General features: G+C 36.3%; 1 protein-coding gene across 8 annotated transcripts in view; it reads right to left on the bottom strand.

Annotated features, from left to right (window-relative positions):
* The window catches only part of SUCO (SUN domain containing ossification factor), a 92,373-nt gene that overhangs the window by 15,835 nt on the left and 63,046 nt on the right, over positions 1 to 13,492 (bottom strand). For 7 of the 8 annotated variants that reach the window (XM_043568898.1, XM_043568902.1, XM_043568900.1 and 4 more), the window contains 5 exons: positions 11,408 to 12,568; positions 8,712 to 8,799; positions 5,786 to 5,890; positions 3,391 to 3,545; positions 2,812 to 2,903 (listed from right to left, as the gene is read on the bottom strand). In XM_043568898.1, coding sequence (XP_043424833.1) covers positions 2,812 to 2,903; positions 3,391 to 3,545; positions 5,786 to 5,890; positions 8,712 to 8,799; positions 11,408 to 12,568 — 1,601 coding nt within the window. Of the gene's footprint in view, positions 1 to 2,439; positions 2,531 to 2,811; positions 2,904 to 3,390; positions 3,546 to 5,785; positions 5,891 to 8,711; positions 8,800 to 11,407; positions 12,569 to 13,492 lie in introns of all 8 variants that reach the window. The other variant, XR_006295459.1, reaches the window with a different exon arrangement.

The following is a 13,492-nucleotide window of genomic DNA, read 5'->3' as shown; positions in this document are numbered from 1 at the left end:
CTCGTCTCTCTCTGCTCCTCCCCTACTTGTGCTCTCTGTTTTCCTCTCTTAAAAATAAGCATTAAAATAAATATTTTTTTAAAAATTTTTTTTCAACGTTTTTTATTTATTTTTGGGACAGAGAGAGACAGAGCATGAATGGGGGAGGGGCAGAGAGAGAGGGAGACACAGAATCGGAAACAGGCTCCAGGCTCTGAGCCATCAGCCCAGAGCCCGACGCGGGGCTCGAACTCACAGACCGCGAGATCGTGACCTGGCTGAAGTCGGACGCTTAACCGACTGCGCCACCCAGGCGCCCCTAAAATAAATATTTTTAATAAAAAATAAAAAAAATAAAACTACCAGATGATATAGCAATCCAATGTCTGAGTATACATACAGAAGAACTGAAAGCAAGGTCTTAAAGAGATATTTGCACACTCATGTTCATATCTGCAATATTCACAATAGCCAACAGCTGGAAACAATCTAAATGCCTATCAACAGATGAAATAAACAAATTGTGGTGTATCTGAAAACAGAATATTACTGAGTTTTAGAAAGAAAGGAAATTTGGTCGCATGTACATGGATGAACCCAGAGGACATGATGTTCAGTGAAAAAAACCAGTCACAGAAAAACAAATACTTTACAATTAATATATTTCCATGAGGTACATAAAGTAATAAAATTCATCCGGCACCCTAAGTTCTCCATCTTAATCTGGGTATTGTCATACAGGTGTGTTCATTTGGTTTATGAAAATTCATCAAGCTTTGGCTAACAGACACATGAAAACATGTTCAACAGCACTCATCATCAGGGAAATACAAATCAAAACCACAATGAAATACCACCTCCCCCCTGTCAGAATGGCTAAAATTAACAATTCAGGCAACAACATATGTTGGTGAGGATGCGGAGAAAGAGGAACGCTTTTGCACCGCTGGTGGGAATGCAAGCTGGTGCAGCTACTCTGGAAAAGTGTGGAGGTTTCTCAAAAAATTAAAAATAGAACTACCCTACAATCCAGCAATTACACTACTAGGTATTTATCCAAAGGATACAGGTGTGCTGTTTCAAAGGGGCACATGCACCCTAATGTTTATAGCAGTGCTATGGACAATAGCCATATGGAAAGAGCCCAAATGTCCATTGACTGATGAATGGATAAAGAAGATGTGGTATATATTACACAATGGAGTATTACTCGGCAATCAAAAAGAATGAAATCTTTCCATTTGGAACTACGTGGATGGAACTAGACTGTATTATGCTAAACAAAATTAATCAGAGAAAGACAAGTATCACATGACTTCACTCAAACGGAATTTAAGATACAAAACAGATGAATGTAAGGGAAAGGAAGCAAAAATAATATAAGAACTGGGAGGGGGAAAAACATAAGAGACTCTTAAATACAGAGAATAAACTGAGGGTTGCTGAAGGGGTTTTTGGTGGGGGATGAGCTAAATGGGCAAGAGGCATTAAGGAAGGCATTTGGGATGAGCACTGGGTATTATATATAGGAGATGAATCACTGGATTATACTCCTGAAATCATTATTGCGCTATATGCTAACTAACTTGGATGTAAATTAAAAAAAAATAAAGTAAAATAATTTTAAAAAAAAAGAAAATTCACCAAGCTTTACATGTAATTACATTTTCTTACATGTAACAAACACTTCAATCAAAAATTTCAGTTATAGGGGTGCCTGGGTGGTTCAGTCAGTTAAGCTTCCGACTCTTGATCTCGGCTCAGGTCGTGATCTCATGGGTTTGTGAGTTCAAGGCCAACATTGGGCTGCACATGGTCAGCGCAGAGCCTGCTTAGGATTCTCTCCCTCTCCCTGTGTCCCTCCCCTGCTTGCACACACTCACACTCTCTCTCTCTCTCTCTCTCTGTCTCTCAGAATAAGTAAATAAACTTAAAAATAAATTAAAAAATTTTTTTCAGTTATAGTAAAAAATCAGCCAACAGAAGAAAAAAAGGCAGGAAGAAAGAAGTGGTTTACTAATCATAAGTAAGCACATATGTAATGGGTTAAATCAGTAAAGCTTTGTGATAACAGTAAAACCAGTGATGCTCAGCAATGATCACTCAAATGAGTTAGTCAGCTGAAACATGCTGCTGCATACTAAGTCCTAAAGAAAGGGGAGCCAATAATTGAGAAAGCATTCCTAACTGAAATATACAATTAATTTGGTTATTTTAATACTGCTATAAATATAAGTCTTTTAATAAGTACTAATTACAAAAAATAATAATAAGTACAAATTACAAAAGAACGGATACAGAAAAGCAGCCACTCAGTACATATTCATTCATTTGAATTTAAGTATTGAGTGTCAGACAATGGAACGCTATTATAGACCCTGGCCTATAAATAAGAGGTAGACTAGATTTTTTTCCAGCAAGTGCCTCATGGTCCTAAACTAGAGACAAAAGGGGTCCTACCTGTACAAGAAGAGGAGGCAGATAAGCACAGGATGCTATGGGAGCACATTCAGGTTTTCCAAATCTGTTGAACTTTCTCAAACATCCCTTTCTAAAAAGAAATACTTCTAAACAGGAGCAGGTGCAAATAAAGCTACCAATGGCTAATTAAACTAAGCCCCCCTTCCCCACCCTCTAGGCTTTTAGGAACAAAGATATATATATATATATAAAGTGTGAAAATGATAAGGCAGCTTTGACACAGCACAAACACAAAGGTTACTTGTACCCACTATTCTGTTGCAGATGGTTTCGAACAAAACACTGACATTATACTTATGCCAGAAGTAAGCCACATTCATGTGTATGTATACATATTACACAAAAATCTACCTTCTTTGCCAGTTAACTGTAGAGACTTGGATCTGATGAGTGGGAATGAGGTTCTCCTTTTCAAATTCATATCATCATAGGAAGAGAAACACCTAAAACATGAAGAAAAACCAACACTGAGAACAGGGTAAACTACATATAATTTACTCTGCAGTTGGGGCTTGATGGAAGCTATCGAGAATTAAACACGCCCCAGAATACTGATCTCTAGTGTAACACTCCACTTATTGTTTATTATGTGTAAAAAAAAAAAAAAAAAAAAAAAACTTTAAAGGTCATTCTCTAAAAGGTGCTATATTAAAATATCTATTATCCTCTCCCTTTGAATTCCACATTCGAGCATCCTTTACAACCAAAACATTTCAAGGGTATGCACTTCCTATTAGTGTTTTCTCTTTAATCCGGGCTACAGAACCTTCCAGGTACAGGACCATCTCTCTAGTTCCAATGATGTTTTAACACTGCAGTTGTAAGACAATCATATGGGGGAAAAATTATCTCAGTATTCCTTTATTCTGTCATATTTCTCAAAAATGTAAAAAACACAGTAAAAAATGTGAAATAAGATGCTGATATTACCTTTTAGGGCTTGGATATTGATTACTTTTAGGAAGTTTTGAAATATAATCTCCATCAAATTGAGAGGGGTTTCGACAGCGCTGCATACAAAGCATCAGTCCCAAGACAACACAGAGAACCAAAGATATGACAAGATAGCTCTGTCGATCTGAAACCTGATGGAAAAGGAGTTAATAATTATTACATAGTTTATATATTATTAAATATTATATTAGCATTAAATTTTGTTATTATTATAGTATAAAAATTATACTAGGAAAAAAATATAGTGGGATATAAAAATCAAAAGACAAATCATTTTTAACATTTTTAAAATGTATTTCCAAATGATAAAATGTAAGGCATGTTCTTAGAAAACGTACTACTGTGAGGCAATGTCTTTTTCTTCTTTCTCCCCCCCAATTCTTTGAACGTTTTCAAACCTAAGGAAAACTTTAAAAAATAGCACAATGAGCATATTCATGCCTTTCACACTATGTTCACCAAAGTTAACATTTTGCCACATCTGCTGTGTCTTTCCATCTGTACTATTTCCTCAGGGAGGGAAAAAAAAATCTTGCTCCTGCCCAGTCTTTGTCGTCTTACAATACTGAACCAGCAATCACCCAGTTATTTAAGCCAAAAACGTGGGGGTCATCCTTAGTTGCTCGTCCCAGACATCCAATCTTTCAGTAAGGCTTGTCATTCTCTTAAATATTTCCTGAACACAACTTCACACTGTTATCCACTTCTAACATCTCAGTCCAAACCAACATCACCTCACTCAGGTTACTGAAACTGCATCCTAATTGGTTTCCTCCTCACTTCTGCTCTTGCTGTTCCCCAAGAGGCAATTCTCCACAGGACAACAAATGGGGAGCTTCTCAAAGTGTTGTCAGTGAGACGACCCACGTCACTTCTTAATTCTTTCCAATGACTTGCAATGATCAGAATAAAATTTAAACTCTACATTGCCTACTAAGGCCTACATGACTGGATCCCTGACCCTCCTTCCCCTCATTCACTCCGCTCCAACCATGCCAGCTTTCTTTCTACCCTCAGACACATTACACTATTTCTTTCTTTTTTTAATTTTAGTTTATTTTTTTGAGAGAGAGAGACCAATTAGGGGAGGAACAGAGAAAGAGGCAGAGAGGATCTCACACAGGCTCTGCACTGTCAATACAGAGCCCAAAGCAGGGCTTGAACCCACGAACCATGAGATCATGACCTGAGTCAAAATCAAGAGTCAGACACTTGATCAACAGAGTCACATTACACTATTTCTTTTTAAAAAAAAAAATTTTTTTAACATTTATTTATTTTTGACACAGAGAGAGACAGAGCGTGAACGGGGGAGGGGCAGAGAGAGAGAGGGAGACAGAATCGGAAGCAGGCTCCAGGCTCTGAGCCATCAGCCCAGAGCCCGACGACGCGGGGCTCGAACTCACGGACCGCGAGATCATGACCCGGGCTGAAGTCGGACGCTTAACCGACTGAGCCACCCAGGCGCCCCATGTTACACTATTTCTAATCGTGGGTCCTTTGCCCTAGTTCTGCTAGTAACAGGTTTGTTCGGACCCTAGGCCCATGTGGCTGCTAAGTCTTCTTGAATACTCAAGTTCTAACACCACCGCCTCAGATAAATAAGCCTTCCAAAATCACTCTAGCTAAAGGAGCAACCCTTGCCATGCCACTCCACATGCACACATTTCATTTCTATCCTACTGTCCCTAACATATATTTACTATATATATTCTCTCTCTCCCCCAGGAGAGAGGCACTTATGTGGCCTCACTGCTGTATGCCCCGAGGACTACATAGCTCACACTTCATATACACTGGATGTTCAATAAATACTTAATAATTCAACAAAATTTTTGCTTTGTTAAGCAACTGAAGAAGACTTTTTGAGCTGAAAATGAAGTATCGGTGGTCTGAAAAAGGCCTAACAGAATTGACTTATAACCATATTTTAGGTAAGACCTAAACTATGAATGCCTTGTTTTCCAAAAAGATTATCATTATTAATATATAAACTTTAAAATGCCACATCCTGGGGGCCCCTGGGTGGCTCAGTCGGTTAAGCATCCAACTTCAGCTCAGGACATGATCTTGAGGTTCGTGGGTTTGAGCCCCATGTCGGGCTCTGTGCTGACAGCTCAGAGCCTGGAGCCTGCTTCGGATTCTGGGTCTCCTTCTCTCTCTGCCCCACCTGCGCTTGTACTCTCTCCCTCAAAATAAATATTAAAAAAAAAATTTTATAAAATGCCACATTCTGGTGTTGTGAACAAGTTCTCTATAAATGACACTTTTGTTTGGTTAAAGATCTTAGACACTACATTCTTAAGAATCTTGTCTTTATGGCAACCTCTACATATGCAGTTTGTCTTACAACAGCAGCAATAACAATTACCTCACGTTGTAATTCTGCTACTGTTGTCGATAGGTTTGAAACAAGCTGTGTCATGTTGGTCAATTGTGCCTGTAGTAACTGGATGGCTTCAGTTTGCCGCTGATCCTATGATAAAGAAAAAAATAAGTATTATTTTTGAGTGTGTGCAAGTTTCATCTGTACTTTAAATATGCTGTAAATTCAAGTAAAAACACCTGGAAAAATTACTAAGTTCCTCAAGAATTAAAAAAAACCCATATTAATAGCAAGCTCTTAATGAATGAATATGGTAAAGTGTGACCAGAAATTTAAAAAAACAAAACAGAAAAAGAATCTGAGATTGTTGAACCCTCCTTCCCCTCTCCCTCCAAGAAATCATGTTGCCATTTACTGCTACCATGTAGAATACTGTCTAATAGAAGTTAATAAAATACTTTTCAAGTTAATTTGGGCTCCATATGTATAAACAAGCATATACTCAGCTATATGCAAAACATTTCGTCAAATACGTGTTTTTCAACCAAAGCACAAAAACATGTTGAAAATTTTTTGAAAAATGTTTTTGTATATAAAGCAGGCTCACAGCAAGCTTTTAAAAGTTCTATTTTACTGCACATTAGGATGGAACTTAGGATGTCACATAATCAAAAACCCACAACTGATGAGCTTGTCAATGCTAAACTAATCCCCAATGAAAATAAATCAATCAAAACACCTATCTTTCCAGCTTAGATAATCAACAAACATGTCTTTATTTAAAATATCATTTGCATGTATATTTTAGGGAAATATGCATCATACTCATGGTCAGGAACCTATATTAGGGACACTGTACTGAAAATTTCAACTTACTAATGAATTTGGGGAAGAGGAAAACAGGACAGAAAGTAAAAGAAATCTAACACTCTGTAGGATGCTGTATGAAATAGCCATATAACCATTTATCATTCCAGAGTAAGTTTTTCGAATTTAGATTTAAATAAATTTTTCGAGGCACCTGGGTGGCTCAGTCAGTTAAGCATCTGACTTCGGCTCAGGTCATGATCTCACAGCTCGTGGGTTCGCACCCTCCGTTGGGCTCTGTGCTGACACCTCAGAGCCCGGAACCTGCTTCGGATTCTGTGTCTCCCTTTCTCTCTGCCCCTCCCCTGCTTGTGCTCTGTCTCTGTCTCTCTCTCAAAAAATAAAACAATAAAAAATTAGATTTAAATAAATTTTAAATCTCAACTGTGTTGGGGGGCGGTGGGGGTTGCTTGGGGGAGATGGATGTATAAAACTGTAACAAAAAGTTTCACTTCCCTTACTGTGATACACTGGTACTTTCTATCCTACTTCCATCTTTTTAAGATGCTAAAGGTAATTCATTAAACTGTATCTTCTGACTCACATTTGACAAATACTGATAAATTCCTGACAGTTACAAACATTTAAAGAAAAAAAAACTTTGAAATTTAGTAAGTTGATTAACACTTCTCATCAAGACTGATCTTTAATACTGTTAATAATACACAAATTATTTAAAAGTATTTAAATAAGTCTTTGAGACATAAGGCACAGATATTATATATATCGTAAAGAGAAAATACAGATGGGAAATCATTTCAACCATTAAAATCAATGAAGAACTAAATAAATATTGTGTTCACGGGTCAGAAGACAGTATGTTAAGATGTCGATTCTCCAAACTGATCTATAAATTCCAACAAAATCCCAGTTAAAATGTAAACATGTTGTTTTTGTAGAAATTGACAAGCTGATTCTAAAATCTGTATTAGCCAAAACAATTTTGGAAGAGATGAACAAAGTTGGAAGATTCACGCTATGTGACTTCAAAAGTTCCTATAAAGATACAGTAATAGTTAACAGTCTGGTATCAGCATAAAGACAGATGAACAGAACAAAATAAAGGAATAAAGGAATATTCATGTTTTTCCATCCCCATCCCCACCAAAAAATAACTTTGATCCTTACTTTGCAACACGTAAAAATTAAAATCAATCACAAACCTAATGTAAAACAAAAGCTATAAAACTTTTAGAAGAAAAGAGAGGAAAAAAATCTTTATGACTCTGGGTTGAGGTAAGATTTTATAGAGCAAAGACAAAATGGGTAAATAGGCTTCAACAAATTAAAAACTTCTGCTCTTCAAAAGATACTTTTAAGAGAAATGACAAAACAAATAATAACTGAGAGAAAATATTTGCAAAGCATATCTCTAATAAAGGACTTGTATTCAAAATACGTAAGTAACTCAAACTTCAATGAAAATAAACCGCTAAAGGAGGAAATTTGTATGGAACCACAATTGTAATGTGTCAGGAACTGAGAGTAAGGTGCTACTAAATTCTGAAACCTCAGGCCTCCTCACCTCATCTCATCATCCCCTAGTCCGGGATAAACTTTAGAAAAATATAGTGTTTCTTCATTGTAGTAACACACTGTAAAAACATTTAATAAACACCTGAATACTGCAATACTGAAACTGTTTCCTTAAAATCAACATGACAAGGCAATGGCCACTATTCTATGGCATCAATGCATAGCTCCAGGCAAGAGATAGAGAAAAAAAGAAATGAAAAGATATGAGGATTAAAAAGAAGCAACACAGCTGTTCTCATCTGCAATCAGTCAGACTGTCTGTGTAGAAAACCACAGAAGATTTGAGTTTAACAAAGTCCACTGCACTTCTACCACATACACACACAGAAATTTTGAAATGTAATAGGAACAATGCTCAAGAAAATTCTCTCTATAGGAGAGAGATGCAGATGCTAATAGCTAGGTAATTTCCCAAACATGACATCCTCTAACAGGCTTAAGGGGAAGAAATGAACACCTATCAGGGTGAAGAAATGAACAAATACTACTTATTCTTCTTACCAGCAAGGGCCTACAGAATTCGGAAGAAATTTATATAAAAAGTAAATAACGCTTGAAGATGACCAACCTGCTCCTCTGCTATTCTCGAAGTATTCTGAAGTTTTACTATTGTTTTATTGAAAGCCTTCTGCATTTCTTCCATTTGTTTTCGGTACCTGTGGAGTAAGAAATGATTTAAATTAGCTTTAATTTCTTATTTATTAATTTATTACTGCAAACACACTTCTGATTTCAATATTTGAGATAAATCTACTTTTGAAAATGACTTTGTTGAGGCCTGGAACACTTATAAAAGTAAAATAAAGAAGCTCCTTGAGCTATTTGCTACCTTAACATCAATTCTTTGCATCTCACTGCTATCCAAGATTAGTCACGTTTTTGTTCAATTAATTTATGACAAAGGAACCAAGAATATACCATGGGGAAAGAACAGTCTCTTCAATAAATGGTGTTGGGAAAACTGGACACCCACAGGCAAAGGAATGAAAGTGGACCGCACTCTTACACCATCTACAAAAAGTAACTCAAATGGATTAAAGACTTGAATGTAAGACCTGAGATCATAAAACTCAGAAGAAAACACAGGTGGTAAGCTCCCTGACACTGATCTTGGTGATGGTTTTTCAGCTTTGACAACAAAAACAAAGACAACAAAAGCAAAAATAAACACGTGGAGTCCACATCAAACTAAAAAGCTTCTGCACAGCAAAAAACCCCATCAACAAAATGAAAAGGCAGCCTGCCAAGTGGGATAAAAAATTTGGAAATAATGTATCTGATTAGGGGTTAATATCCAAAATACATAAAGAACTTCTACCACTCAATAGCAAAAAATTAAACAACCCAATTAAAACACTGGCAGAAGATCTGAATAGGCCTTTTTCCAAAGAAGAAATACAGGTGGACAACAAGTACATGAAAAGATGCTCAAAATCACTAATCATCATGGAAATGCAAATCAAAATCACAATGAGAGATCACCTCATATCTATCAGTGTGGCTATTACCAAAAATATAAGAAATAACATGTGCTAGTGAGGATGTAGAGAAAAGGGAACCCCTGTGCACAGTTGGTGGAAATGTAAATTGGTACAGCCACTCCAGAAAACAGTAGGGAGGTTCCTCAGAAATTAAAAATAGAACTACTATATGATCCAGTAACTCCACTTCTGAGTATTTATCTGAAGAAAATGAAAAACACTAACCTGAAAAGATATCTGCACTCCCATGTTCACTGCAGCATTATGGACAATAGCCAAGACATGGAAGCAACTTAAGTGTTCACCAAAGGATAAATGGATAAAGTAAATGTGGTATCTGTATACAATGTATTTTTCAGCCATGAAAAAAGGAAATCTTGCCACTTGCACAAATGCAAGGATGGAACCGGACGGCATTGTGCTAAGTGAAATGAATCAGAAGAAGAATATTGTATGATCTCACTTATATGTGAAATCTAATAATAACAGTACCCTCAAACACATAGATACAAGAGAACAAACTGGTGACTGCCAGAGGTAGGAGATGGGGGATGGGAGAAATGGATAAAGTGGGTCAAAAGGTACAAATCTCCAGTTATAAAATGAGTAAGTAATAGGGATGTAATGTACAGCATGATGACTACAGTTAATAATACTCTACCGTATATCTGAAAGTTGCTAAGAACAGATCTTAAAAGCCCTTATCACAAAGAAAGAAAATCTTGTAACTATGTAGTAAGTGAATGGTAACTAGACTTAATGTGTGATCATTTCACAATATATGCAACATTAAAACATTACATTGTATACCTGAAATTAATGTTAATTATATCTCAATTAAAAACAAAAAAATTATTAGTAATTTCTGTGGTTCCCTTAAGGCAGCTGATGGGTCAGGGAGAAGCAGGTGTGAGGTACCTACCTAATGTGGGCATGCATGCACATGCACAAACAATTTGCCAATAAATTGTATATATGGATTAGGAGGAAACCCATTGGGACAGAATGATGACCTTAGTGACATCTCATTAGAGGCATCTTGATTTAAAAGGAGTAGGGAAAGGTGGTGTTTCAGATACTCTGGACATTTATTGCCTAGGTGTTTATAAAATGTTGGAAAAGAAGTCCTGAGAAAACCAGACACTTAAGGGATAAAAAAGAGCAAACAAGTACAGGGAAAAAGTAGAACTATGACTGGGGCGCTAATCACTGCATAAGCACACTGGCACTTATGAGCACAAGAGCATAAATTATCACAACTAGAACTAAGATTCTAAGACATGAAAGACTGCAAATGTTGCCTAATCATCCAGTTCAGTCCACTTTAGTCTTCACTTACTTAAACTCTTAATTGATATCTTATCTAGTTTCACTAAGAACTGCAACATCCATAGTTTATATAGGTATTACATATATGTCCCCATGAGTACTGTGGGAACCAAACAGTAAAAGTGGCTGAAGTTAAACAACAGAAGAAAGGAGAAACTGATTAAATTCAAACTTGTTGTCACCCTAATATATATATATATATATATATATATATATATATATATATATATATGTAGATAGATAGATATATAGATATAACATCACTTAGTACTTCTAAAAATCAATTCTTTAAGTCCTTGATCAATATCCAAATAACTTTCTTTCTCCAGCTAAAATGGCACTGACTACTATTATATCATGAGATAATTAATCCTCTCCTCCTCTAGTCACAGATCATACTACGCCTCTTACCTCACAGTGCAAAGTGGACTGTGCTAATTATGATAAAGCTTACCTTTGGCTAAGCTCCTCCAGATAGCGACCACTGAGAGACATGTTAACTTCTAAGGCTTTTATACGATTATTAAGTCTCATAAATACTGACTCCTTTTGGTTTGATCCATGTACAAGATTTCCATTAGTGTATCCTAGATCTGTGGAATTTTGCAGTTCAGCATAAAAGTCTGTAGCTGTCCTCTGTAACCCTCTTAAAAGGGCATCTTCCGGAGATTGTTCTTCCTCTTTCACTTCAGGTAATGAAGAAGAATCCGTAACGAGAGTCAAAATTTGCTTTGGTGTGTCAGCTATGTTCATTTTGGCTTCCCCATCTTCACCGTCTGGCATAGTAGCAGTGTTTACAGGTGGCACTATTGTTTCAGATAGCTTTGTGATAATGTGCATGGAGTTTATATCTTCTTTTACAATATTATCCATTACTTCATTAAGTTTATTTGTTTCATAGATCACAGTTGGCTTCTCTATAGAACTAAAACTCTCAGACTTTTTTTCTGTTTTATTAACAAGCTCAACAGAACTCTCCAGGGGGATCACTTGAGATGGTGTAGGTCCTGTCTCAAATTTAATAGGCTCAGATACTTCTATTTTAGATAATGAATTGATTTCTGGAGTAACATCTAAGAGAAGAGATTGAGAAAGAGTTTGAGGATGGCTTGGTTCAAGTTCAATTGCATCTGCACTGTGATTAATCAAATCACCTTTGTGCATACTACTTAAGTCACCTGGAACAATAGTTTCAGCTTCCTTTTCATTATTCTTGCTGTCCATTTCTCCACTTGGAGGTGGCAAGACTAAAACATCCACTGATTCTGCAGGTAGCGGTAATGGTTGAGCTGACACAAGATGATCTTTTTCTTTCTTTACAGCAGTTCTGCTACGTTGCCGATAAAGAGCAACTCTAACTGAACACCATTTATATATATATTCAGAAAAACTAGAAATACAACAAATTGTAGATAGTTCACTGCAAAATATTTGTGTCTCTGACTCAAACCAGGGTGATGATTCATCCTCCTGTTCACCACTACCCAGAAGGGTCACTGTAGATGGACTTGCCTCTTCTTCTTCCTCTTGAACTAGCTGTACAATGGGACCCTCTTTTGGAGTCTCCGGTGATGATAGCTCTGTATCGTGTATGTGTCCTTGAGTGGTTACAAACCTAGAAATATGTATCATAATTACACATCACTTTAATTAGAAATCTAAAGTTAAAATTGCGTTAAAAAAATCAATGTTTCATTCATAAAATAAAAGGAAGGCTGAAAATACAGAAGAAACCGAAAACTTTTTTGGATGAATTTTTCCCTACAAATCACTTTCATTATAAAAAGAAGTATTACTCACAAATGGTGACAGAAAGGCCATTCATTTATCAGAGATCAGCCAGATGACTGAAATGACCATATTTACTAAATGAAACTTACTTTTTAAAAATATCTATTTAAGAATTGCTTGTACGTGGATTCTAGAACTAGAATCCAAGGTTCTAAATACTTATGAACGCACTTTGTGTTTAGTTATCATACTTTTGAAAGGTAGCTAGATTTCTCAAAGAAAATTTTTCTGTGGATGATTAGGGGATTTCTAAGGTAGCATTACACACACACACACATACATACACACACACACACGATTATCTGCATCCCTCCCTCCCCAACTCCCCAAAATGATATTAATATCATCTGGGCTAATTATCTATTACTTAAAGGCAAATACTTAATCACTCTAATGAAAATCCTGGCTAATAATAATAGTGCCCCATCTGTAACTCAATCCCATCTCTAAGCCCTAGCGTATGTATGTAAGGCAGGGGAGTGTGTGGGATGGAACGGGTGGGAACAGTGTTGTAAATTATAATCTCTGTGGTTCATTCCAGAAAAAAAATAATGAATTTCCAGGTGTAGCCCTTACAGCACAAAAGGTACAATCTTTTTTTCAAATAACGCAAATTGAATGCCAAAAGAAACATTTTCATATACAATTTTCCTACTTTGAAAAATTACTAAGAATGCCAGGAAATGTTTTTGAATAGACTAATATCACAATAGCAAAGGTAGGAATGAAACAGTACCTAAAAAGCTAG

Source organism: Prionailurus bengalensis, chromosome E4 (assembly GCF_016509475.1).
Source record: "Prionailurus bengalensis isolate Pbe53 chromosome E4, Fcat_Pben_1.1_paternal_pri, whole genome shotgun sequence".
In the NCBI taxonomy this organism is placed as follows: Eukaryota; Metazoa; Chordata; class Mammalia; order Carnivora; family Felidae; genus Prionailurus; species Prionailurus bengalensis.
This window is presented reverse-complemented; position numbering and strand designations above follow the sequence as displayed.